This window comes from Struthio camelus, chromosome 1 (genome assembly GCF_040807025.1).
Source record: "Struthio camelus isolate bStrCam1 chromosome 1, bStrCam1.hap1, whole genome shotgun sequence".
NCBI classification, from domain to species: Eukaryota; Metazoa; Chordata; class Aves; order Struthioniformes; family Struthionidae; genus Struthio; species Struthio camelus.
The window spans coordinates 90,862,449-90,889,731 of NC_090942.1; the positions used below are offsets into that span (position 1 = coordinate 90,862,449).

The following is a 27,283-nucleotide window of genomic DNA, read 5'->3' on the forward strand; positions in this document are numbered from 1 at the left end:
CTCTGTTACTCCCCTTAGTGACCCTTCTCGCGTCTGTGATGGCTCCCCAGTTCCTTCTGCTCAGTTCCCTGGCGTTTCTCACTTACTGGAGCACCCGTGGCCCTAGACAAAGTTGCTCTCAGCCCAAGGACTCCAGCACGGCCTTGTCCCCTTCTAGCCCACTGGAGAGAGCAGAGCCAAGTGCCCTCCATATCCCAATTGCAGTGCACTAGGAAGACGCTTCATATACACACTTCTCTTTCTATTGCAGGTGTTTTATTTCTAATGTTTAAGGGTTTATTGGACTTGTGTTCTCCAACCCTCCATCCAGAAAAAGAACTCAAACTACAAAAAGCTCAATAGAGTTGGAGAGAGAGTGCCAGGCAAAGAACACACAGTAGGTTATGGGACACCCCCAGAGCCACAAGCTGCTCTCTGGAGAGCAGCAACACCCTACATCTCCTCAGAAGTCCTTTCTCTGCTTCCCCCAGCGTGTCTCTCTCTGTGGGATGTCCTCTCGCCAGCTGCTCCGTGTGGTTGTCCCTCTTTGCTGTGCTGGCACTCTGTCCCCTGTCAACCTCCCGCCACCCCAGCATGCTCACACTCAGCGGCAGCTGTGCACCTCCACGAGGTGCCGGCATTGCTTGCACTTGACTGAGCAGCACCAGCGAAACTTGCAGCTGCATCTCTCCACCACCTCAGCCTGGGCTGTGTGGAAGCCCCTCCCGCAGCACAGCAGCTCACAGCCATCCATGGCTGGGGATGTCCGGTTGCACTGGCGGCCAGAGGTGCCAAAGACACCATGCTGGGGGTCCTGGTCGCAGAAGTCTGGGCTGGCCAACAGGTAGACCAGGTCATGAGCTGTGTAGGGCTTGAAGCGAGAGCTCTTGGGCACCAGGAGCTTGCGGGAACCAACCCACTTGGAGTGAACCTCTGTTGCCCCCTCAAACTTTTCCTTGAGGACATCGCCCACCTGGCGGAAGGGAGGCATGACCTTCCAGCAGGTGCGCACTTCGCAGGAGCCTGACACACCATGGCACTTGCACTCCACCTTCATGTGAGACAGGATAGCCTGGCGGGGGGTGGAAGGCAGCTGCCAACCAGACCTGTGACACCTTCCTCCCATACCTGTGGGCCCTGGAGCACCTGCCGTTCTTCCATACCCTCCCACGGGGCCTGTGTGAGGGATCAGAAAGAAATCCCAGCACTCACATGGGAGGCAGGACCAGCCTACTGGAAGGGAAGGGAGTTTAAGCTAAGCTGAGTGATTATGAAATAGAAGGGGCCCCGCTCTGTGGAAAAAAAAAAAAAAAAAACAGTCTGGCTTTGGTCTGTAAGAGAAATCTCTGAAGCAGTGGAAGAGAAGGGGGCCTGCTTTGACCCATGGGGATGTGGGGGAGAATAGATCCCCTTTGAGCTAGAGGAAGTTTAAGGGATCATTTCTGATCAGCAGCATCTATAGAGAATGATCTGTTTGCTCAGGAGGGGTTGGCGGGACAGGGAAGCACATTAGAGCAGAATGGGAAAGTGAATTCCCCTTGATAAAAAGACTAGGGAAGGTAATTCACTTCTGGGCTCTGTGAGGAAAAGAAATCTGCCCTGAGGAAGGTAAGGGAAACTGGGAGCCGCTTCTGAGCGTATAATGAACCAGCTCCAGCACGGGGCAGCACAGCGATGAGCTCTGAGGAAAAGGCAACAGGACACAGACCCACTCTGGGAGTCTGTGGCTGTCCCAGACTGCTACTCTGGGTAAGGGCACCGGACTGAGCTCCACCTAACCAGGGAGAAACCCAGAAGCAGGGTTTGCTTACCAGCCCTTGTTCATGCCCTTACCTTCCTCCCAGCTTCATTATTGTGCAGGTTCATGAGAGCTCGGCTGGAGGAGATGCCACGGCTCCTTTCAGGATTGTCTACGAAGGCTTGAGAAAATGCAATCCCATAAGACAGGTTATCAGAGCAGCCCGACCACTGGAAACCTGCAGAGGGAAAGAGGCCATGCAATGAAGAAGGAGAGGTCCTGGGAGAAGCTCCAGAAGGGCCAAGGGTGGTGGAGCAGAAGGAGGTATTCTGGGAAAAGTGAGCTCTCTCTTCCCCCAGTGAGGGTGTTCCCCGTGGAGCTTGTCCTCTCCTCCTTCACCTTCAGGGCTGACTCCTCGGATCTTGCGGTCACACCCACACTTCTCCAGCTCCCCACGGCTGCAGGCCCGAGTCACAGCAAAGGCAATGCCCGCAGCAGAGATGGCATGGATGAAAGCAGACTCCCGTGTGCCTGCAGCAGGGTGAGAAACAGCACCCATCTGTTGAGGTTGGTGCACTCGTTTGCAGAGAGAGGGAAGGCATTAATGGGATGCCTGGGGGAGGTGTGTTGGAGGGGGCTGTAACTGCATGCAGGGAGGAGGAACACAAATGGAGACTACTTAGGAAAAAATAATGCTCAGGATGTTCACCCAGTGCTGCATTTCCCAAGGCCTGGAACCAGCAAGGGAGACGCTGCTTGGGGGCAGGGGGAAGGCGGGCTTCTGGCCAAGTACCCTCCCCTCTGGCACTTGCAATTCTCCGTCCCAGTGTCCCCACTGAGGGAGAGAAGTCAGTTGCTGTGCTGCCCCAAGAGCCCTGAAAGGGGAGCCTGGGTGTGAGCAAGGCTGGATCTGGGACTCCTGTGCAGGGAGGTTTTGAGGGAGGGTCCTGCCACCTTATCTCTAGCAGCCAGCGAGCACAAGCTGCTCTTAGCTCCCTGTTTGCCTCCTCCCATGCAAACACATGTAAAATTTGTGCAGTGCTGTTTTGGGGCATAGGCAGATCCTTTTTTCCTGTCCTGGAGCAAAGAGCAATTGTGACCTCGGACTGAGAGGTTTCATTTGACCTGCTACTCCTAGGGGTTGGGCTGGTTGACAGGGTAGGAGGATCTACCAGTCTGCAAAGCTGATACCCCGAATGGTCACAATGGGACCTAAAAGCCAAAAACAGCTGAATGATACAGAGGTTTAGCCAGAATATCTCTATTTTGTTGCAGCATGTGCATTTGTTTCAAAGTTTGCTCTGTACTGATAGCTAAGCTAGCGTGTGGCTGAAGGTACTGTACACGCTGGGGCTGGGCTCCATGTGACACTTACACATTAGCCCAGGAAAGGCTGATGTGCCAAGGGGACCCCAGCCACATATTGAAGGGAACCATGCCACAAACCAGCTCTGCCTGTGCTGCCTCCCCCTTCCTGCTGACCTTGGATGGTGACTTTCCCAAAGACCTGCAGGCCCTGTAGGGTGGAGCAGTTCCACCGGCGAGAGTGAAACTGATGCTGGCACTCCTCGACGGCCAGCTCTGCTCCGTGCTTCACCGCATCCATGGCCTCCAGCTGCCGCTGGCAAATGCGTATCTGCTCCTCTACCAGCCCTGTCAGACCCTTGCAGCCACCAGGGTCTTGAAGGGCCCCACGCAGGGAACTCTGCTTGGCCAGGTACCTGTGGGGCAAGGAAGAGTCTCAGCTTCAGACAGGCTAAAGCCAGGGTTGTGTCTGGAGGAGACTAGCCTTCTGCAGTCTTATTTTAAAGTAGAAATGAGGCAGGGAGGAGGGCATGTGGCCTCCTTTCTGTGCAGATTTGGGGCCCTGTCCTGGCTTGAACCTCTTCAGTCTCTCTGTCCCTCTCCCTTGGTGTTCCCGGAGGGGTTCCTCCTAACGTATTGCCTTTGTGTTGCCCACATTCCTTTTTCCACCCTTGTCTCACCCTATTTTCCTGGGGGACAGCACCTCCCTAGGTGACTTTTCAATCCAGATGGTATAAGTCCAAAGCATACTTACAGCCAGGTCACAGCAAGGATGTGCTGCACTGGAATCAGCACCACATACAGCCACACCATCTCCATCCTGTCCTCAGTGAAACTTCACCTTCAGCTCTGTGCATCAGCCGTCTGACCCCTCACTCGTCACACCAGACAGTTGCTCTCACGGCAGCTCCAGCTCAGCGCTGCAAAGAACAGGTAGCCCCAGCTCTGGACAACAACCATGGGCTGCCCTGGTGTGCCTGTCAGCATCGGACTCCTGGTGGCCCAGAGAAATCTGCCAAGTTGGCTCTGCGAGGGCGTCCACCACAAGCAGGGTCCCCTACAGCTTGTTGGGCACTGTGGGAGAGCTCTGACCTAGGGCTCTGGGGCAGCCATCTGTTCGAGGGAGCTCACATGGCTGGGGATAGCGTCGATGTCTGACACCTGGTCTCTGCAGTCCTGAGAGCAGATGATGTAGTGATCTTTCTCAGCAGACAAGTCCCTTCATCAGCGAAAAACAGCCTGAGACTCAGTCAGTAGTGGACAGACTCTTCCGTGCAAGAAAAATGCAGCAGCATCAAGCAGCTGTTACTAGACCCTCCAGCTCATTGTTGCTTTCCGTCACCAAGCCCTTTGGAGAGCCAGTTTCCCTGCAGTGACAGTTCATGGGAGCAAAGAGGAGAAGAGCTGCTGCCTCCCTCAACCCTAGCTGCTGTCCTTGATGATCCTCCCTCATCTACCTCCTCCAGGCTGGAGATTCCTCTTTTCTACCCTGCAGCCCACATAGCTACAGCAAACAGACGCAGCCCAGCTGCTTCTAGGCGCTTAACTCTTTCCCTGGCTGCTCTCCCTTCATCACCCCTTTTCCCCCATCGCAGGAGGGACTGTCTTTTCCCTTACCCTGAGAAGGCATATTGAGGTAACTGCCCCCCCCACACGCACACATACACCATGAGTACTCCTTTCCTAAGAACCTCTGAGCAGTTAGTAAAATTTGAATTGGGTGATCAGGGAGTTGAAATATCCTGAGATTAATGACTGTCATCCCCCCATCAGGCCTGGGAAATTCCAGCTGTCCTGAAGTCTCTAGAAGGCATAACTCCTGCACGCAGCCCAGAGGTTTCTGCTTTTCCTGTCTGAATCACTCAGAAAGTGAAATACTGCTGCTCTGGCCTTTTTATAGGTCTTCCACATCTTCCGCTTGCCCCACACGTGGGCTAACCCCTTTGTTACGCTTTTTTACATTTCCCTACCCAAAGAGATGTGAAGAGTGTTTGGGTTTCTCAGCTATCCTTTCAAACCTGACCAGCTCCTCCATCATAGCATGCTTTCCATTTCTCCGCTTGTCTCTCCGCTTCCCTGCTTCTCCAGTTCTGCTTGGTCCTTACTCCTGCCTTTTGGAGTCAGTACTCTGGGGTGGCAGACATGTTGGGATCTGCAGCACCAGGGTGTAGCCTCCGACACACCCCCCCAGTAATCTGGTCTTACCTGCTGCCGACTCAGACAGCAGTGAGGAAACACGGGGAGTTGTGCTGTTCTTCCCCATGAGCTAAGCCTCCAAGAGACAGTTCAGGAGCAAAGGTGCGAGCCCCCCTGGGAGGGGCAGTGGGAATTTACAGGCGGATGTGCCAAGACCCGGTGAGGTGAGTGAGCCTGATCGCGTGACGGATGCTGTGGGGCAGCACAGACCTATTGACTAAGCTCATTTCCACCATGTCTTCCTCTCCCGATGCACATGGTAAGGCCAGGACTGCCAGGCTTAGCCACGCATGTGCATGCATGTTGGGGGGGTGGGGAGGCGCAGCAGAGGGGAAGGTTCCCACAGAGGATGTTAAAGACTCTTTTTGCAAATGGGGAAGGGCCCCTCCCAATATCTTTGCAAGCCTTCAATAGTACCAGAGCCTTGATGGGAATTAAAAATGTGAAAAGCTGTGAGAACAAAGATCCCAGCAACTAGGAAGTGAGAAAGGCAGTCTGGTTGCTAAAAGACAAGCACTAAAATGAAACAGGATGAGATCAGTGTTTTGGGTGCTATTGTATCCTCTAAGGATTTATGAGCAGCAGGGACATATATCCCTTGGTGTGTCACTCCCTGAATGAGGAGGCAGTGACAGCAGAACAAGGGACACATGGAGTGAGAAAGTCAAACACAAACAGTAACATCCAGTGCATGGAGGAGCTGGGCAAGGGCTGCAGAGAAAGAAGAGCCTGTAGGCACAGCAGTTTCTTCTCAGGGCAGGAGACAGCAGCTGCCCCTGGGAAAGGAAGATGGTAGGATTAGGAGTGTCTCTTTGACCCCTTGTCTTCTTCCAGGTATGCTGTGACCAACAAAGCAGAAATAGGACTTCAGAAAGCAGCAGAGTGCAGGATGGGCTCTAGAAAGGACAGATCCCATCCCAGTTACACCTGGCAGTGCCAGGTCTCAGACATCCCGCTAATTCAGCACTTGCACTTTCTTAGTGCTATTTCTCCTGCAACTTTTGACAATGGGATTGACATTTGTGACAAATGTGCCCTCGTCTGCCACGGGCACTGTGCTCAGTTCTTTTTGTGCCCTTGCCCATAGGGCACAGCTGGGCCCCACACAGGGGCTCTGCCCCAAGGTGCCCAAGCCCTTGGGACTGATAAGGCGCTGAGTCTTTGTGCTGGCTAGTGATCGAATTGTCTTTGCGTGCTTGCTTTTGCTCTCACTTCCCATATTTCACTTCTATCTCTTCTGTTTGGTAATATTTTGGGAAAGGCGATGTTTTAATTTTCCTACGTTGATTCTGGCTTGAGTTAGCACAGGAGCAAAGACAAGCAAATATTTGACACTACGACCCAGGTTGCGAACGCACCTGGGTGTTGCTTCTTTCACTATTATGTTTATTTTCATAGGATGTGTTTTAGCTTATCGGCTTCAGATAGCAAAGTTCATGCTTTGTGGCCAGCATCAGGAAGTGAGAGAGGAGGGAAGATAACTGCAGCATGGCAGTCAGAGAACGGCCGTGGCACGGTAGGGAGCAGCCGCGACTCAGATGAGCAAGTAGCCAGACAGCCTGCCCAGTCTGTTTTGATTCAAGCTGATGGCGGTTTAGATGTCCAAATCGAAATTGCTACAGTGGCGGCAAGCGTTAGACAGCCAGCCTGCATGCACCCCCAGCTCTTCGCCAGCAGAGAGGTAAGCAAACAGGAAGCGGCTAGAGAGGTGGGTGGTTTGGGAGCACAGGGCATCCAACCTGGCAAGGTGCGGAGCACGTGTTGCCAGAACTGACCATTGGGTACTGAGAACGCCTCTACGTTTCTCTTCAGTTACGTAGTAAACTGAGAGGCGTGAGACAGGTCTCAGTATTTATTCAAATACAGGCTTTCTTTGGGTTTCTGTGATACAAAAGGCATTGTCTGTGTGCAGGGCTTACTTCCCAAGGTGCCCGCAATGGACAAATGTCCTTTTCCATGGGCTCTGTAGGAGACGAAGGTGGGTGATACTTCTAGCAAGTAGGCAGTGGCAGTGTGGTCAGACCTCATGAGTTAAGCACAGAGGCCTGAGCTCCAGTGTCACACATCTTTCATTAAAAACAGACACTCTAAGTCTCAAAAATCTCTGTGGGTCTAATAATCACAAAAACCTAATCTCATAGTTAGGAAAAAGGTGAAAAGTGGGGCTTAAATATCCCCTATAGCAGGCAAAAACATCCACATTTACAAAAAATATATATTTTTTCAATTTCTAAAGCAACCATAGGATTTTTTTGATGCGGCACATCCTCTTGGCTTCAGATCTACTAAGTCAGCTTCTGCAGTTTGTGGCTTCATCTGCACTACTCTGCTTACTTGCCACCCCAGTGCTGAGCTCTCTGCCTGTGTCCACAGGGCAGCCCCAGAGTGCTGCAGGGCTTAAACGTCAAGCCACCATCAGAAACATTGGCTACCCTCTTGTGGCATGCTCAGCAATGCTTCTCTAGCTCTCTCCTTTCACCTCTTCTCTCTGCTCCATGACAACCCTATGTTCCACCGTGCTGTGCTCCTTCATCCTCGGTGCAGTGCCAGCAGACAGTGACAGGCTGCCTCTTGGTGACTTTGGTAGGAGGCTGTTGAGAGACAAGAGGCCAAGGGCCAGGCAGAGAGATGCCAGACACATCTCAGGGCCCATTTGCTTCTTCCACCTCCCATAAGCAAGTATAGTTAGGTTTTCCCACCCTGCAAAAGACAAATTCAAAAGCCCTATGTGTTTTGCATGTCCTCTGGTGCCACCTTGCCTAGGCTGCCTGTGACAGACCTCGGGGCTGACTTCTGGCTTGTCTTCAGCAGGTGCTGCACCTGCCCTTGTCTAAGGCCATCAGGGGCCCCCTAAACCAGCCAGGGCAGTGGACACCTCCTGAGTGCTGAGAGGAGGCATGTGCCTGGCTGTGGCCAATGCGGGGCGGCCACAGGAGGGTGTATTTGGGAGGGAGGGCAGCACCTTCTTTGCAGCTGTTTTTTGGGTTGTCTGCCCATGCTCCAACATCACGTTCTCCTTTCCCCTCACCCAGCAATAGCAGCTGACGCCAGTGTCCCCCTCACCTCATGCACACACCGGCAACCCTTCCTCCCTCACCAGCAGCTGCCGCCAGTGTTTACCCCTCCTCCCTTCTAGTTTCTACAGTGCCTCTTCCCCTGCAGCAAGTTGTTTATAGTGAGGGAGTGAGATTGTGCGATTGTGTGTGTGTGTGCATGTACATGCACGTGTCATGCCCCTGTCATACCCCTTCCCCCTTCTACCCTGCCAAAGCAACAACACTAGCAATAAATTCACCTTCCTGCTGAAACTATGACAGGAAGAGGTATCTGCCTAGGTGATATTTCTAGTTTGAATTGCTGTTTTCTGTCTTGACTTGAGAAAAGGCCATGGTCTGGGCAGACAACCACAGGCCTTGAAGGGCTCACACTGATCTACGCTGAGAGGTAAAAAGAAACCACCTCCACCTGCTAGGTCACTTAAGGTCAATCATCAAGCAGAAAGCTCCTTCAGGATTTCAAGGCAGCATCTCACCACGAGGAGACTGATTTCTGTAGAGGAATCTAGACACTAAAATATCTACTTGGTTGGTTTTTCTCTATTGCTAGTTCAAGCTGTGATACTATTGCTTCCTTGCACAGCCGATGACGAGACCTCTCAGCAGCTTTTGTGTAGAGCAATGAAGACCTGAGGTTCTCCTAGAGGACAACCACAAAGAATATCTCCCATGGCTCTTGGACATTAACTAAAAAGAATACTCAAACCAGTTTCAGCACTTGTATGCTCTACCTCCCCACTCCCAGCCTGCTTCATCAAGAACTTGCTTCTTCCGTGAGGAACAGTGAGAACAGTACCTCCAGAGCCCTGCAGGGAATAGCTCTGTTCCCACAACTTCCTCTTTCCAAAGAGGGTGGGTGTAAGCATCCCATATCAGGTCTCAGATATCTTGATCACGGTAGCTCTTATTTCAAAGTTCAGGCTATCACCTTATCTTTAATAATACCACAGCTCATGGTGACGATCTTTGCTTCAAAATGTAGAAATCTGCTCTTTGGTGCCTCCGTGGCTTAAGGGCTGATATGTATGACAAGACCACTTAGAAAAAAGAAAAGGTGATGGCGGAGATAAAACCCAACAGATTTCTTGGACTGGTTTTCATAACAGGAGTGTCTAGGAGATTTCCATGGCAGAAACTCTCTTTATAGGGAAATTTGTCAAAGGAGTATGTCTAATCAGAATGTTGGTAGGAAGCGTTATAGAGCAATAAGATGAACTAAACAGTTAGCAAATCTCCAAAAGCACAGGGCTTCTATCCCAGAGTTCCAAAAACAACTCAAGGAAAGAGCTGGCTGACTGTGGTGCACAAACTCTTGCTTAAAACTACTTTTAAAGACTGACTAGCAGACACAATTTGAGAAAAGGCTCCACAGATACTGGGGGATTTGTAACCACTGAGCTCGATGTCTGTGCTGCACAACTTAGCAGAAACTATAATAAAGGAAAAAACTAGCAGACATGCAGACCCTACTGCTGTACTGGGGAAGAGTCAACATGGCTTTTGTAAAGGGTTGGTGTGTCTCGCAGTCCTGCTGGAGTTCTTTGAAGAAATCAACAAGCACATAGACAGTGGGCCACGTGGGTTTCCAAAAGGCTTTCAAATGGTCCCTCACCAATGGTGCTTAAAGAAATTAAAATAAAGGGTCCTTACATGGATAAAATTTGGTTAGAAGATAGGACAGAGAGTGAGAGTAAATGGTCAGTTTTCTCAGTGGAGTTTCAAGACACCTGTTCTGGGTCTTGGGCTGTTTGACTTATTCATAAAGGACCTGGGAAAGAGTATGAATGATGAAATAACAAAGCTGCTGGAGACATAAAATTGTTCAAAGTAGAAATGATGAGAGTTGGCTGTGAAGAACTGCAGAGATTATTAGGAGAGTGAGTGACTGGCATTAAAATGACAGCTGAAATTCAATCTAGCTAAGTGATGAGAAAAAACAATCTGAACTGACCATTACCACTCGCAGATGAGATCCTCATCCTCAACTCAGTGCATCCGTATCTTGAATACTACATGCGTTTCAGCACTCCATCCCAGGGCTTACAGAGGCTGTAGCAGAACTAGAAAGGTTCTGAGAAGACCAACAAGGATGCTCAAAAGTACAGAATGGATGATCTCTGAGGAACAACTAAGAAGACTAGGACCATCAGCCTCAAAAAAGATGGTGGCTGATGGGGAATATGGCAGAAGTCTATAAAATCATGTGTAGAAGGAGAAGGAGAGCTAAGGAGAATGTAAATAGGGATCAGTTTTTCCCTGTCTCTTCCAATACTAAAAGTAGGAGCTGAATATAGCAGGTGGCAGGTTTTAAAAGGGTAAAATGAGATGTTTCTTTGCATGAGATGCAGCTAAGTTGTGGAACTCCCTGGCACTCCTTAGCACCGGACGTTGTAGATGTTAAATTTTACAGGGATTCAAAAAGCAACTAGAAAAAAAACCATAAAAGAAAAATCCACTGAGGACTATTAAATACAACTATGTCATCTCTGGTTCAGGAAGTCTCTGGCTGGACTGCAATTTGTTGGAAGCAGAAAGAGGATTTGGGGGAGTATCACTACATAATTGCATTGTCCTTATATTGTCTCTTTATCATCCATTACTAGCCATTATTTCAGATGGGCAACGTTTCAGATAGATAGACCACTGATCTGACACAGTATGGGGCCATGCTTACATACTTGTGTTCTCTAGAGGTGTGTATTGTATCCCTCTTGATAAAAATAGTTTGTCTATAGAGTCAAGTCACCTTCACCTGTCACCTGGCTGGTCTGGGCACTTGTTACAGCAGGCCGTCAGGTAAGTTACAGCTGCTCTCTCCCAGGTCCTCAGTCTTCCTGTGTTTCAATCAAGACAAAGGGGCTCTCCAGTCTGTTCAGTAGGGAGTTATTGCAGGGTTTTGGCACTAGCACAATGTCTCTCTCAATATTTTCGGAGGCAGCTAATCATTTCACTTAAAACCAGTAACATTCTTGTATATTTGCGTTGTCTTTCTGGGTTATCTTATATTTATGCAAGGGTTCACACAAAGTTTTTCACCATCCCTTTCAAAGACGGAAGAGAGCTGCTCAGATGTAGTTTGATAGACCAGTAGAAGTTTCTCTAAGAAACCTGGCATGGTGGCAGACCTGCACAACAACACAAAAAGGATGGGCAAATTGATAGCTATCTTCTTTTTATCCCTGCTCTCTCATATTACAGCTCCACTTTTATTATCTGACATATATTCACCAGAATAAAAGATCAGTGTGCGCTTCTGCCTTGAATAGCTCCTCCCTCTAAGCCTGCGCATTGCCCACAACGCCATCCAGAAGGTCTGACATGCCTATCAAGCCATGCCTGAAATTTTTTCTTATTTAAAAAAAAAAAAATTACTGTGTTTTTTTTTCCTTTAGACTTTCAAAGCGGGCATAGGTTGCTGGGTGGCATCCTCTTACAGTAAGCTCCACCTCCAAACAGAAAAAATTCTACTTTCCTTTTGAGGTAAATCACACTCTACATTGGCTCTATCAGGGAGTTCCTATCTAACCCCTACAAACATGCTTACTAACCCTTACTCCACTGTGGCAGCTTTTAGAGCAGATGACTAGTTTTAGGTTCATAGGATAACTCAGAACGTCAGAAGGGACCTTAGGAGGTGTCTTGTCCAGCCTCCTGCTCAAAGCAGGGTCAGCTGTCAGATCAGACTAGGTTCTCACAGCTTTATGCAATCTGGTCTTGAAAACTTCCAAGCAAGAAGACCTGTGTCCTCTCTGGCCAACCTGTGGCACTGCCTGTGTGTCCTCATGGTGAAAAAGTTTTTCATTATGTTCAGTCTGAATCTCTGTTTTTTCAGTGTACGCTTACTGTCTCTTGTCCTCTTGCCACACCCCACTGTGAATAACCTAGCTCTGTCCTCCTCCAGCAACCTCTTCACAGGTATGGGAAGGCTGCCGTTAGGTCTCCCAAAGCCATTCTCTTTTCCAGGCTGCACAAGCCCAGTTCCCTCAGCCTCTCCTTGTAGGTCAAGTTCTGCAGCCCCCTGACCATCTTGGTGGTCTTTCACTAGACCCACTCCAGCTGATCAATGTTTGGCAGGGCACTGCTACCATTAGTATATAGAATGATTGCCAACCTCACATTGCCTAGGAGCCACAGGTATGTTTGCCCATGGTCATTCCTCTGTTACTGTGTGTTGCCTTACCTAGGTGTTCTCCTCTGTGTTGGTAAAAGAATAGGGTGGGATGTGGGCTGCCTCATGCTTTTTGGTGTCATAAGCAGGAAAATGATCTAAGGACACACACCCTTATAGGCACTACTGGCCGGTGCAAGAAAGCACACCGAAAGAGCTAGAGAAGAAACTGTGTGAACATAAGCAACGTAAGGAACTCCAGCTGCTGTAATGTAAATCTATCTTTACTTGCACTTAACTGGAATGTCATAATTAAACTGCAGCACAGTCATTTCTACCATCTCATCAACCCTGTTATTCTGTCTATTACAAATCCTGAGGAAGGACCTGAGATACCTCCGCTGCCCTGGTCCTGTTTGCGCACTCATCCCTAGAAACACGGGTGAGGTGCATCTATCCACTGAAGTTTATCCATTCTGGTCAAGCCCTTAGCTGGGACTCAGGTTTGAGTAGGTTATTTCACTTAGGAAGAGAAACTAGGGTGGAGTCAAGCCTAGCTGTAGTGTAATCCTCTTTATCTACAATGAACGTACAAAGTCCTGTTTCTCTGATAAAAAACAGTATAATACAGTTTTTACTCTGTTCTAAGTTTCTTTCCAGTCAGCATTTTTCCCTCAGAGTGCTTACTCTCTCTCTCTCTCTTCTTTCGCTCTCTCTTTTTTCTTCTTTTTTTCTGGAGCTGCGTTGACTATTTTCCCCGTGTGCTCTTGTGCTGTCCTTTTCTTACATGCCTATGTCACACTACTGATCAAAACAAAATGAATTTTTAGAGCTGAATGGTAAATGATTCCTTACAGCAGTTACATCCTCTGTTCTTGCTTCTTCTGCCATTTCATCACTCACTCTTCTACTGCACATTTTTGTCCCTTTTCTTTCTTTGTGTGTTCTTGTAGCAGAAGCCGCCATGGTGGAATGTTGACCTTTCAAGAAGGTGTATTTAGAGGACCCCTCTAAATTGAACTGTTCTTTCTTGATCTTCCACTCTGACCAGGAATGGTGCCGACTTGCAGCAATCGGCAATGACCTTCCATGGTATCAGCATCCCCATAACCACTGTAAATTATTGCTGAGCTAGAGGCAGAAGATGACCATCCCTGCCAGATAACCACTGACCAGCAAGCCAAGACGGCACCAGCCAAGAGACAGACAAGCCCGTCTACTTCTCAGCTGCAGATGATGGGAGTGACCTGCCCATAGGTTCCTCGAGGGGAATGACTTCTCTCAGTTCTTTTCTTTGTGCCTCCTTAGTCCACCAGCAGTTTCAGCCATCTCACTGAGATCGTCTCCTGTTCCCCGCTGAGCATGTCAGCTGCCAATGTGTCTCAGCCTTGCAAGGATTACCGCTTCAACCACCACCTCCTTCTGCCTGGCTACATCCTGATCTTTACTACGGGTTTGACGCTCAACATTATGGCACTTTGGATCTTCATGCGCTACCTGCGCCTGAAGTCTGTGGTCATGATCTACATGTTCAACCTGGCCGTGAGTGACCTCATCTTCACGCTTCCTCTGCCACTGCGACTCTACTACTATTCCAACCACTACTGGCCCTTTGATGACTTCCTGTGCCAGGTCTCTGGCTCCGTCTTCCAGATTAACATGTATGGTAGCTGCCTCTTCCTCATGTGCATCAACCTGGACCGCTACATTGCCATTGTCCACCCGCTCCGCTGGCGGCATCTGCGGCGCCCCAAAGTGGCCAGGCTCCTTTGCCTGATCGTTTGGATTATGATCCTCATGGGCTCCATCCCCACAGCCATGGTCCACAAGCAAAACCACTGTATGATACAGAATCAGACCATTCATCTGTGCTTTGAAAGTTTCAGTGACAACATGTGGCAGAACAACCTCTTCCCTCTCGTTGTCCTGGCTGAGATCCTGGGTTTTCTCCTGCCTCTGAGCTCTGTGACGTACTGCTCAATTAGGATCTTTTGCGAGCTCTGCAAGGTCAGCCAGACGAGGAACCTGCGACAGCAGAAGACCATCCGTCTCCTCTTGGTCAATCTGGTCATCTTCATCATCTGCTTTGTGCCTTACAACAGTACCCTGGCAGTTTATGGGATGATAAAAGCCCACATGCTGAAGGTTGAGGAACAAACACAAGCATCTGTGCGCCAAGTGCTAATTGTGACAATGCTGTTGGCCAGCATGAACTGCACGCTGGACCCTCTGATCTACTACTTTAGCACTGAGGGTTTCCGAAACACCTTTAAGAAGCTGCAGCGGGGACAAGCCTGGGACTCAGATATAGGGATGCTGAAGAATCAGGTTGTGGAAAATAAGTCCCACCAAGTCCATACTTCCTCAAAAATGAAACAGTTTCCAGCTGACCATTTTATCCATCCCAGTGAATCTTTGCCATCACTTCCTACTACAATATTCCTGAGTGCCCCTATTGAGGACTCGGAAATATAACCACAAAAAGGTCATGTCGTTGCTGAGTTGCAGAGTGGCTCATTCAATAGTTAAACAAAGATGGTGGGAAACAGGTCAGGGTAAATTAGCAAACTGTTTGAAGGAGGGAGCACAGCAGGTTGTATGTGGGTGAACTTGATGAGACAAAGATGAAGGATGAAAGGTTGTTTTGAATAAATATGCTGGTGACATGGTCCCACCTAAATCTTCTGGTACAGGAAACATACAGTGGGGAAAAAAGTGCTTGAAACAAACCTACTGTGTCTAGTTCTGATCAGCATGGATTCCTATAGCAAGTCCATCCTGTCCGAGCACCTCCTTGTTGCACGTGTAACTGGAAGGTGAAATGGTTGTTGGAATAATTAGAACACAGATATGGTAGTCATTGCTGATAGAGTGAATTTAGTAGTAAAGACTGAAGAACACCTTATTTTTTTCTTTTTAGCTGCATGTCTCGGTTTGAGTCCTAAGTCCAGTTTTGGGCACCCAATTAAGTGATTTAATTTTCAAAAAGTGTTGAAGCATCTAGCAGTCCTTGCTGAGGTCAAAGGAACAGCTGAGTATTTAGTACTCTTGCAGAAAATAGGTTCCTAAATGTATAGTAAGTCACAGACCTTAGCAAAGCAATGTTTTGGCAGTATGTCAAATATACTTGTGCAGCTGCACATACACACACACATGCAGCACAATGGGGTATACATTTACCTAAGGCAAGAGAGCCTGGGAAACACTAGCATTCTTGAAAATACACCAAGCATTCATAATGGCCACAGAGACAGAGGGATACCAACTAATGCCGGTTCTGAAGATTACATGGACGTCAGTGCTTTGCACTTTTTCTTGTCACTTAGCCACCGGGTGATTGATATCAAGGTCTGGGTGATTTTCGTTCTCAAAGAGAAATGATGTCACAGAATGAGGCTGTGGTGAAATATATTTGCTTGCACTGTTTGTACATGCTTTTCAGCCTGCACTCTATACTAAAGCCCTGTAAATCTCCCCAGAAGCAAGAGACCCAGCTATAAGCAGGCAACGCCAGAAACCGCAGTTATCCACTCCTGCCAATCTCCCAAGGCTCACCTTTCCACCAGCACTATGACAGAACCTCTCTTTGGCTTCCAGCAGGACTCAGAAAAGCAGCACTAGGTTATCCTGGAGCGGATCCATTACAGTATATTTGATTTTTTTTTTTTTAATGTTAAAGAAATGATAATGAAAAGTGTCTAGAAATGTTGTGAGAGTAAAATCCAAGTCTCTAGAGTATTACCTCCTGAATTAGCAAAGAATCACATTTCAAGCCTTCACCCTGTGACTGCTGTGGGAAAAAAGGAATGGCAATGCGTGATGTTTTTGTATTACAATACAGTTTAGGTGAAGTTTTTGTATTACAATACGGTTTAGGAGATATAGGGATTCAAATCCACCTTTCTAGTCTCCCTTAAAGACCTGTCCTGGTATTACAAGGTCACTATAGATGCAAGTGGCTAGATGGTGAACTTCTCCACAGAGATATCCTTGTGCCACCGGCTGTTTTGGGAGACATATGTTCTAAGGAGGCCACCTACATCCTCCTTTCTCAGCACATGCATCACCGACAAACTCGGGTTGAAATATGTTAGCAGACAAAAGACATTTAATGGCATCTGAGAGATGCGGTGAAAGAGATGGAGGAAGGCTTGAGGGAGAGTAAGTATTTCTGTCTTGAAAATTCAGGATTGTGACATGAACATGAATCACTTATGAAATAATGCAGCTGGAAAGGAAACACACCTGAGTGTGTACCTTTTGGTGACGTGTGATGTTACTCTTTTGTTCTAGAACTTATGGGCTAGTGGAGTGATGTCACAGCAGATGCACTGCTGCCCATTTCCACAGCTGCCTCCACCTTCCTCCTTCTTAGACCCCTTTACTTGTTCCTCCTCCTCTGGTCCTGTCTGCCTTCCCCAGATTCTTCATAGATTCACAGAAATATTTAGGTGGGAAGAGGCCTTTGGAGGTCCCTACTTACAGCAGGTTGTCAGGGAGCAGCAAGGGCCAGCTGCTCCGTGATAGCAAGGCAGGCAAAGGAAGCAGCTTCACCAGTAAGGGCCCCATCCCAAAGTACCTGAGCAAGGTGAGCAGAAGAAGCATGGTGATGGTAGCCAGGTTCAGCTAAGAATCCAGATGGTCAAACAAGTCCATGATGACAAGGCAGGTCCAAGGTCAAGTCAAGTCAGCATCAGGATCAGGTCCGGAGACAGTAACCAGGGTAGGCCAGAGGCCAGTGATCGCCAATCAAGTCCATAGTGACAAGGCAGGCTTCAGGCCAAGCGAGGAAGTCTGCCCACGGGTCCGTATCAGGGTTTGGATCAACCTGATACATGGTCAGGTGCAGGCAGCTACAATGCAGCTTCAATATAGCTAGAGAGAACTAAAGGCAAGAGATTAAGCTTAAAAGCAGCTCCCAGGGACAAGGGGCAGTCAGCCCTGGCGAAGGCCTCCCAGCAGAGCTTTCTGGAAGCTCTTCCCAAAGTCACCAGAGGGAAGGAGCAGCCCTCAGCTGCACTCTCTCTAAGTTGGTCCCAAACCCATGCAGCCCCAGCCCTAGCAGGAGATAGGACGTGCTCAGAGCCCTGAGCTAACAGCAGAGCTAGATCAGGTTGCTCAGGGCCGTGAGTCCTGAATATCTCCAAGGATGGAGATTACCCAGTCCCTCTGGGCACCTATGCCAGTGCCAAATCACTTCCAGGGGAGAGTTTTTCCCTTGTTGCAAGTCACAGCTGGTGCCTCTTGTGCTTTCTCTGTGCCCTTTCAAGAAGAGTCCAGCTCTGCCTTCTCTACACCCTCCCTTCAGGCAGAGGCAGATATCAGTTAGATCTCCTCGGCCTTTTCTTCTCCAGGCTGAACAAACCCAGCTCCCTCAGCCTCTCCTTATAGGCCGAATGCTCCAGTCCCCAACCACCTTACTGACCCTCTGTGGGATTGCATGCATGTTGTTGATGTCTCTCGTGTACTTGTAGACCCAACGCTGCACAGCAGTACTCCAGATGTGGCATCCCAAGCACTGCACAGAGGGCAATGATCCCTCTCTTCAACCTGCTGCACTCTTGCTAATAAAGTCCAGTTTGTGGGAAGCATCAACAAAACCACCAAGGAAAGGTGGACTCCCTGGACACCAGTGCCTGAGCCTGATGACACAGAAGACCTCTGGGAGGCATGTGCACCATCTCTGCACAGGTAGCCACAAAGCATAGTTGTGGCACTCTACTCCTAGTGCCTTCAGAGAGGCCCCAAACTCTCTAGAGCTGGGGTGAACAGAGGTCTTTCAAAGTCTGGCAAGTTTGCCAAGTAGGAATGAATTTTCAGGTGGCAAATGGCACAACTTTGAAAGAGACTGCCCCCCTGCCAAATTTAAAGCAGCCTTCCCTCCCCCTCCCCCCAAAAATGCGCAGCTTCTCAAATCACAGCAATTCTCAAAAACAACATGAGAAAATATCATTTTTTCTTTTAGTTTCATTTCTGAAAACAGCTAAACTATTTTTACCTGGAACATTCAGCAGAGGAAATTTTACTGCAAATATTTTGACGAAATTATAAATAACCGAAAACTTGACCTCTTAATGGATCTCATCAGACAGTTAAAGGGGCTGTTAGCCATGCTACAAGTAGCAGGAAAGTTCCCGAGTTTCTGAAGGTTTTCCTTAATTTTTATATATTGTCAATAGCGTGCCCAGTGCACGAAGCTGGTTTTTGCCCTTTTGAACTTAAATCGTTTTCAACTGTTATTAATTTTATTTCATTTTTGAGAATTCTAGTCAAATCTGACTACTTTGGATTCTGGAGGATATTTTGGTTGTTTACTTACTGTTTTAGTGTTTTTTTTCATGCTTGCCAGAAATAATTAGTGTTAGATAGATCTTCTGCTTCTACATTTTTGCCTTTGTCAGCCTGATTTGTTATTCCATCATGTGGTCATTAAGAAGAGGACATGCATGTGCTGACTCTCAGTGAAATGAGTCACTGACCTTATCTTAGTTTATAGCTTCTAATTAACAAGTATGCATAGAGCAAACGAACAAAGAAAAAAAATCTGGAAGATTTGGGTATGATGATGTCCATCTCATCAAAATACTGATTATTACAAAATGGTACTGCTTTGAAGCATGTATTTAAGATGTATTTAAAACAATAGATACAACAAATCATATGAAGCAAAGGTATTCAAGAAAAATTAAACAAGAATAAAGTTCACCAGGGCCTTTTCAACATGTATAAATGACCTGCTATAGCCTACCAAAATAATTCCTGAATTAGGGTTCCCGCTAAATATGTCAGGGGTAAAGGATGCTACTCACTGCTTCTCTGCACTTTGTGTCATTTGCAGATGTGAACATTAAACAAATGTCTTCTTATCAGGTAAGACTGAACAAATGAAAATAATGGCAAAAGGCAGAGAATGTTTTTTCTGTATTGATCAGACAGGATGTTTTCAGAAATGCACAAATACTTCAGGATTTCAAGTCTTTTGCCTTCCAGCAGGACAGACACACAAGTCACTTTTGAAAATGGTTGCTTATTTGGATGATTTAGAAACATCTAGAAACTCCCAAATCTCTGGGAGTTGAACCAGATGTACTCCAGAGGTCCTTCCAACCTAAATTATTTTGATTCTATGGTTTTGTGGTTTAGATGCTGATCTGGTACCCCAAGCATTTTCTAGCACTCCACAGAAAAGAGGAAATCAAGCCACCACTACCACCATCACCAAATCCTACTGACTTCTGGTTCAAAGACTTAATAGTATAGTGACAGTTGGAGATATCTGATGTTTCTTCAGTATCATCCGCTCTCAGAATTGCACTTCTTTGGACCACACGTTGTGTACCCCAGCTTGCCAACAGAACCTCAGCAGAGGCCAGGCAGGGTACTGCTGTGCTAATAACTGCTGTACCTCCCGGGGCTTCCTCATGTTTTTCCACTTTTCCATGACGTCTCCTGCCTCTGCTCTTATACCTTAAGAGAGCTTTGGGCATGGATCGTTTTTGGTTGGTTTGCATAGCACCTTGTGCGGTAGTATAGTGGCCCAGTCAAGGCTCCCAGATATGGTGAGTATGGAACAGTGTGATATCTCAGTGCGGTGAAGCACCTGCTATGCTGCCATTTCTGTCTGGTGATAATTTGAAAGATTTGGCTGTACCCCTGCTTTAACCCAAAAACAAGGGGACTGGTGATCTGCTCTTCCGTGTTAGCTATAAAACCTTCCTGTCCCCCAAACACTGCTGTATTTGAAGTGCAGGCAGTGAGATACTCTCCATTTCAGCCTCCAAAATACAGGAGAACAAGAAAATACTTTTATCCGGGGTGGGAGGAGGGGAGGGATCAAATTTTTCACCAGAAAGTAAAGATGAAAGACCTTGCCTGACTCTGGAAAAACAGAGAAAGAACAGTAAAGACAGCGCTGAGCTATAGAGCAGCCCGCCACTGCGTTGGAATGGACGCAGATGACAAGACCAAACCCGGAGCACAGCGTGACACCTGGAACAGCCTGTCCCAGCTTCACAAGGATACCGGCAGGGTCGCAGCCTGCTATTCTTTTCCCTCCGACGAGCGCTAACAAGGGTAAAGCAGACTGAATTAGACATACCCAGGACTAGCTGAAAGTACTGGGTCGGAGAGGGGGGTAATGCTTTCACCAAAACGGACGTTTAGGAGGAAAAAAATCGTTTTGACCAAGATTGTGGGTTGTTTTTGTGTGCTTTTAAAAAAAAAAATTTTTTTTTGAAACAGTTGAAGAATTTCTAAATCCAAAACAACATATACGGTTGCATATGTACATCTTTCAGTGATCACACGACCACACGCACACACCCAGTGTTGGTGGCAGAAAAAATGAGGGAAATGCCTCCAAAAGCCTCAAATGCCTGCCTTTCTGCGGCCAAGCAGCACGACAAAACAGGCCGGACTTCTTTTACCCCCATTTTTGCTGGACGGCCCGCGCCCACCACCGGCAGCAGCGGCAAAGCAGCTACAGCCACCGACGCCCCGGGAGCTCAAGAGGGCAGGAAGGCCGGGGCCGGGCCCGGCGCCGTCGGGCTGCCCGATGCCGGGGTGGCCCGGCGCTCCGCGGGCGCGGAGGACAGTGGCGGAGCGGGCAGACGGCACGCAAAGGAGGTGGCCTCGGCCCCTGCGTGCCGCCCCGGCTGGCGGTGCCCCGCCGCCGCCGCCGCCCAGCCGCGGCCCCAGCGCGCAGCCGGCGCTCTCCGCGGCCAACAGCGGCCCCCGGCGGCTGCGCGGCGGCGGTGCTCCGCGAGGCCCCGCCGGGGGCTCCCGGCACAGGGGCCGGCGCGGCACCGTCGCCGGGGGCCCCGGCCCCGCTCCCTCGGGGCAGCCACGGCGAGATAGCGGCGGGGGAAGCTCTCTCTGCGGGGCGTCCTGCCCGACCGCGGCCTCCCCGCCGCTGCCGGCGGCGCCCCCGGGGCGGGGACCGCCGGCCACCCGGTCCGAGCAGCCCTGGCTGTCCTCCAGCATTTCCCCTGATCCCTTTAGGTGCCTCCAAGGAAAGATGAGGTTTTTTTGAGTTTTCCCCTAAAATATCGGGGAAGGATCGGGGCCGGCACAGCTGACTGCAGCCCTGGGTCTGGGACAGTGCCAAGCTGGGCCGCACTGGGCTAACCAGGGCCGTCCAAGCCGAGATCGCCCACGGGCAGTCCCCAAGAGGAGGACGCATCCCGAGCCCCTGGGCTGGGGGGCCAGGGAGCTGCTTCCCCGGCCGCGGGCGTGGGGCCAGTCAGAGGGGTTGCTGAGGCAGCTGCTCTCAGCTGCCACCTCCGCCTTGCGGCTGCTGCACAGCCATGAGGCTTAAACAAGCTACAATGAGTCTTCTGGGTGGTTTTCATCATGCAGTTAAGTCTGTGGCACTTCCCAGCAGCGGCTGTAAGCTCACAAAGCGGCCACGAGACCGAGAAGCTCGGGAGAAAGTGAGATCGTAGTTTCTACATTTGTGCAAGCACCTGGGAGGCCCTGCAGCCAGACAGAGCGTGGTTTGCAGGTGGACGGAGGAGAGTCCCAGGCTCTTCCCCAGCCGAGCACTGCCTTTTTCAAGCAGCTGTGAAGGTACCTATAAACCCGCCCCCGGCAGACTGCCGCGGCACAGGAATTAGGTTAGAAAGCGGGGGTCTTGTACCCTGCCCCCGGGCACGCTCGGGCCTGCAGCTGGCCGAGGTGCCCTCAGGGCAGGAGCGGCTGGTGCTGCCAGCTGGGAAATTCAGTCCCCCAGGATGGGAGCAATCAAGGCTAATTGCCGTGTGTAATCATGCATCAGGGTACAGCTCCATTTCGTGTTCTTTCCTCCTCTCGAGCCTGCCCAGCTTTTGGGGAAAAGCAGAATTAAAGTAATAGTAATAATATTAAAGGGAAGAAGCTGTAAAACAGAAGGAAGTTAAGGTGTGAGTGCTTCTTTCCCCAGGAGAGGGAGTGAATTTTCTTGTCAGGCTTGCAGGAACGCCCCAGTGCAAAGTGAACAATGCAAGAAGCAACAAAAAGAAAAGGCAGTTCAAAGTGATCTCACTTATCACACAGGTTGGTGCCTTCTGCAAAGGTTTTGCCTAATCAGACACTGACAAATGCTGAGTTCACACATTTAAAGAGTGCCGCAATAAATGAAAACATACACCAAAAAAAAATAAAAGCTTTCAAATCCTTGCACTTTTGGTTCAGAAATGCCAGAATTAGTTTTCTTCTTGTGGGCTCCTTGTGCATAGGTGTCACGGTTGTCCTTGGTTATGCAGTGACAGGTTATTTTCTCCACGAAGTCCCTTCTTTGTTCCCTGTGTAGGAAGAACACTGCTCACAGAAAAAAAGAGTAGCTGTTTGCTACTTTTTTTTCCCCACATGCAGCGTGCAAATCCATCAGTTACTTACTGCACATTATCCAAACCCCACTCTGCAAACAGGACTACTGATCTTCTCAGGCTTTTCTGTGGTCTTTATCATTACTGTGTCCAGTGGCTTCATGAATTTGAATCAGCTTCTTTAATGGGAGACCCATAAGCTGAGATGGTGGTATTGCTGTTCTATATACAGGAAACGTAGTAGTTCAAGTGTATGTCCTGAGTTACTTAGGATGTCACTTTTCAGGGTGTTACATAGCACGTACACATTCTCTGGGTAGCTCCTTCTGATTTCAGTCACAAGTACAAGACCTAAGCAGTTCTGCAAATCAAACTCCAGTCCCAAACTGAGAACCTTTAAAAGGAGGGTCGAAGGATTAGTGGCCTTTTGGAAAAGTTTTGTTTATGTGCTCATGCCCAGGATCGCCTGTGGGCTCCGAGGCAGGAATTACTAAGGGGGTGATAAAGGGTGACAAACATTGTATGATGAGGAGATTAATTTTTCAAGTGCTTCTATATCAGTGTGTGAAATCTAGATAATTAGCAAGGGGAATTAGATGTTCTTATTGATGAGCATGTATTGGATATAATTAGCATTACAAAAACCTGGTGGGACGATTTGCATGATTGCAGCGCTTAAGTCTCTGGTTACAGACTTATTCAGAGGGGATAGAGAACTTAAAAAAAAATGTTGGGAAAATATGCTGCTATGAATTAAAGATACTAGTAGGTATTTTATAGCTATTGAAAATGCAGAGGAATGTTGACTGGCAGCGTGTGTTACCCAGCGCAGCCCGGGAGAGGGCATTGCTGTGGTTCTGCTGCAGGCTGCTGAATTAGAGCATGGAACAGGCAGTGCTACTACACCGCGTAGTTGTTGCAGTGTGCGTGTCGGGGGGTGGGGGAATGTTTTGAGAGAGCTGAATTTTGGAGACGTGCGGGGGAGGTCTCGTGCAGCCATAGTAAGGATGTGTCATTAGAATTTATAAAAAGAATATTGGCAGCAATTTTTAAGCGCAGGAAGTATCAGTGATGCTGCAAGCTGACTTAGTTTTGAACTCTGTTGTAGTGGGTGGTGATATATTATTTGTTGACCTGGGAAGCAGAGGTTGTCCTGTGATCTGATTGCCTTATTTGCACATCTGGAATGCAACCTTAACCATCAGTATATGCTCTGGATGCTCCAAAAGGACCTGTCCCCAGAGGAGGGAAGCACTTTGTAGCTTCTAATGACAAGGAAAATGAAAGCTATTGGGTGAGAATCCATGACTTACTAGACAAATAAGGATTAAATATATGAGAAGCAATAGGTGAAACCTTTAGCTATTTAATTTTAAAATGTTTTTTTATTGACTGTAGCTGTTTCAGAGTAACTGCTAGCAGCAATATGTTGTCAGTCTCATAAGTAGATTATTGTCTTAGGCAGAGTGACATGGATGCTTCAGAGGGAACTAGTTAGGCTTATAACTCAAGTCACATTTGAAGCTTGGGATGGCCCTGTCATACATTAATGTCCCTGTTTCATTTACTTCAAACCTGACCCTGCGCTGGTCTATTCCCTCCATGCTGTCCTTCTTTGTGCTATTTACTAGACATGCAGCCTGCAAGCGATAACAAGGAGTATTCTCTTCCAGAAACCTGACGCTCTGTCTGCCAAAAGCATAGTTCAGCAAGGAGAGCAACTTCTGAGGGACATCAAAATGTGATGAAGCAGACTGTGTCTGCCTTTTTCACCAGTTCTGTTTCTGTCCTTGAGTTGGCTTCCGCTGCCCTGTATGGGGTAGCCTTCAACAATCATTTAGTTTCCTTCTGGTTCGGATTTAGGGCGGAGATGGTGTAAGTGGTGGAATAGTAGGTTAGTGGAAATCACCTCATCAGAGGTGATGGTTGAATCCAGCTGTGGTTTGAATGTACTGCTTTTTTTGCCTGTGGGGTTGAGCAGGGTAGCATGGGGATCCCAGTGTCTGACAGGCAGCTCTTCCCCTTGTGGAGTATCTGTTAGCAGCTGAGCCCTGTGGAGGGTGGTTGTGCTGCTTAATATTTTGGATTGCCTAGGCTGCCTGTGAGATGTCAGACACTGCACTGTAACGAAGCCTGAAAGGAACAGGCAAAAGCTCTTAGGCCCACTGGAGAAAATTCTTGTGTTCGTCCCCAGAGGAAAATTTTGAGATGTTAACAGAAAAACAACCCTACTAGGAATACAGGATCTTCATAGCACTGTCTCTGGAACTGGATACTAGGGAAAATGTCCAGAACTGCCTTTTGTCTTGGCTCCTTGGATTTGTGCTGCAGTGATGGATGCTTTTGAAATCTGAGATGGGGCTTTGCTTATGTCTAAACCTATAGCCACTTGGAGCTTACAGCTTCCCTATCTTGCATAGTACATGAATGTTTGTTCGTATGCTTTGTCCTGTACCAAACCTGCATAGAATCCATCTCAAGTCCTTTCCTCAAATAGCTTAGGGAGTGATTCCCAGGCTAGAATTTTGAAGAGAGAGCTGATCAAGTGGGCAGCTTCTTCTTGCTGGGGTAGGGAGGAAGAGCCTAGGCATCCATAAAAGGTGGCAAACTACCAAAAAAAAAAAAAAAAAAAAACGAGTCCATTTGGCTCTACATGCAACTGCCAGAGGATGAACCAACTACAGGGAAAAAACAGAAGCTTTGTTGGTAAGGCACGATGTCTTTGTTTTCATTGGCTGGTGGAGTTTGTTTTTGAAGGCAAGATTGCTTAAAGACAGTATCACAGACTCAAAGACCAGTTTTAATACCTCAAATTGTCCTAATGAGCAGCTCCTGGGGTTTTTGTAATGCCGTCCTTGTTACTACTTCAAGTTTAGGTGGCTGCATCTGTCAGCAAACAAAGTAGATGTGGTTGTAGAGCAAGAATCACATCTGGGAATGTAGAGCTCATTCACTCCCAGCTTTTCTCACTTTGTGCTCCATGGCATCACAGTGTTTGAAGAGGGTGGGTAAAGGAGAAGAACTAGTCTTCAACATATTTTGGGTGGGCCTCATCCAGCTCTGATGTCCCAGCCATCTGCCCTATCAGCAGCTCTGGTGAAATCCCTTACAGCCTGGGCAGTAAATGAGCATGGAGGGCAGGTAGAGTAATTTTAAGGGGAAGTGGGCAGAACATGTACTAAATAGGAAGAGTTACAGCATGGACCTAGGGAACATCTTCCCCTTTTTTACATACAGGGCTTTCTTTCTGGTCTGCCTCCCCCTAATGTCCTCCCTGCCCATTCCTCCCCCCCCCCCCCCAAAAGAGGTGTATGATTTTTTTTAAGAAAAAACTCTTGATTCATTTGGTGCAGGTTCTCTGTGACATTACCAAGGAGCCTGGGAAGGGAGTGTATGAGAATGTGGGGGCAAGAAGGTGTGTTCTTTTGCCCATAAGATGGTCTCGAGATGTCGTGTATCAAATGTTGAGGGTGGCAGATCTTTTTTAGGAGTAACTCATTTGTGTTCTTTCATGTGAAGAACAGCAGCCCAGAAGTTGTCACATAATCCCCCCCCCCAAATCTTATTCTTTCTGTTATTTCTTTCTCTGCCTTCAGCATTTCATGGTAGCAGTGCTGCCAGCCTCAGCATTCCTGAATAGTGACTCAAGAATGATGAGATGCAGAAACCTGGGGGTTTGCTTCTGCCCATAGAGCAGGATAGATACTAGCGCCCACTTGTCCAGCCACTTGCCCACCCTCCCCTCTCAAACCTCTCTGCTCAGTTATTCTGAGTGCTCTTCCTGCCCTCTGGCTCCTTAATGCATGTATCATGGCTGTTTCTCTGCCATCTCCAGTGTCATTACTTTCTTCCTGCTGCCAGCTGGCTTTCAGTTCCCCTTGTCTCCCCATTTCACTTGTTCCCTACTCCTGCCTCATCCGTAGCACTCAGGACCAGCTTCCTTGTTCAACTTGTCTTTAGACCCTCCTCTCACTATGTGCTACCAGCCTTGGCTTTTCTTTTGTCCTGTTTGCTCTGATTCTCAGACTTGTCACGGTATTCAGCCAGGGAAGGTTCTTCTCTCCCTTTTCCACTCCTTAACTTTCCAGTTACTATTTCTATTTTATCCCCCACACCAGTACTACTATCATTAGGCTCCTTGTCTCTGTTTATTCTTCATGCTCCCCTGTCCCCAGACTTGCTGTCCTCTTTGTACTCGCTTGCTCCTCCCTCACCCTATCTGGGCCCAGAATAGTCAGCAGAGACTGGATCCTTCCTCTTGGATCTAAAGCAAAGCAGTGGTCACAGAAAATGTGTGGCTGCTGCTTGTAGTCCTAGAATATGCACATAAGTTTATTTGACCTTTGTGAGACAGCATTCGGGAAAGGTGTGATCTTTGGAGAAGTGTACAGTGAAAGTGATCTAGAATTTTTTTTTGGAAAGGCTTATCATTTGTCTAAATTTTTTGCATGGATTTTTCTGGGGATAGTAAGTAGCGTATCTCTGATGTGAGCACAGCACTCTTTCACAGATTTCAGCATCCTCCTCCAAAACATGGGTGGGTTGGAGTTGTTCGTAGTAAGGGGCTATTCCTTTTAGCATACATTTTTTAACAACC

The 27,283-nt window shown here is 48.3% G+C and overlaps 2 protein-coding genes across 4 annotated transcripts; one reads left to right on the forward strand and one right to left on the reverse strand.

Annotated features, from left to right (window-relative positions):
* Positions 1-241: 241 nt before the first annotated feature.
* LOC104150707 (protein Wnt-4-like) lies at positions 242-4,477 on the reverse strand. Of its 2 annotated transcripts, none has more exons than XM_068931073.1 (5): positions 3,777-4,477; positions 3,200-3,438; positions 2,117-2,248; positions 1,813-1,955; positions 242-952 (listed from the first exon to the last, which is right to left on the reverse strand). In XM_068931073.1, the coding sequence occupies exons 1-5, from the start codon at positions 3,839-3,841 to the stop codon at positions 584-586; spliced, it is 948 nt and encodes a 315-aa protein (XP_068787174.1). In that variant the 5' UTR covers positions 3,842-4,477; the 3' UTR covers positions 242-583. The 2 variants fall into 2 exon arrangements, with proteins under 2 accessions (XP_068787174.1, XP_068787173.1); XM_068931072.1 differs by having other exon boundaries at positions 242-1,051.
* Positions 4,478-5,240: 763 nt separating this feature from the next.
* On the forward strand, positions 5,241-16,646 carry LPAR5 (lysophosphatidic acid receptor 5). Of its 2 annotated transcripts, none has more exons than XM_009685100.2 (2): positions 5,241-5,382; positions 13,434-16,646. In XM_009685100.2, exon 2 carries the CDS (start codon positions 13,745-13,747, stop codon positions 14,855-14,857), a length of 1,113 nt encoding a protein of 370 aa, XP_009683395.1. In that variant the 5' UTR covers positions 5,241-5,382; positions 13,434-13,744; the 3' UTR covers positions 14,858-16,646. The 2 variants fall into 2 exon arrangements, with proteins under 2 accessions (XP_009683395.1, XP_009683394.1); XM_009685099.2 differs by lacking the exon at positions 5,241-5,382 and adding an exon at positions 6,676-6,899 and having other exon boundaries at positions 13,434-15,810.
* The last annotated feature ends 10,637 nt before the right edge of the window (positions 16,647-27,283 follow it).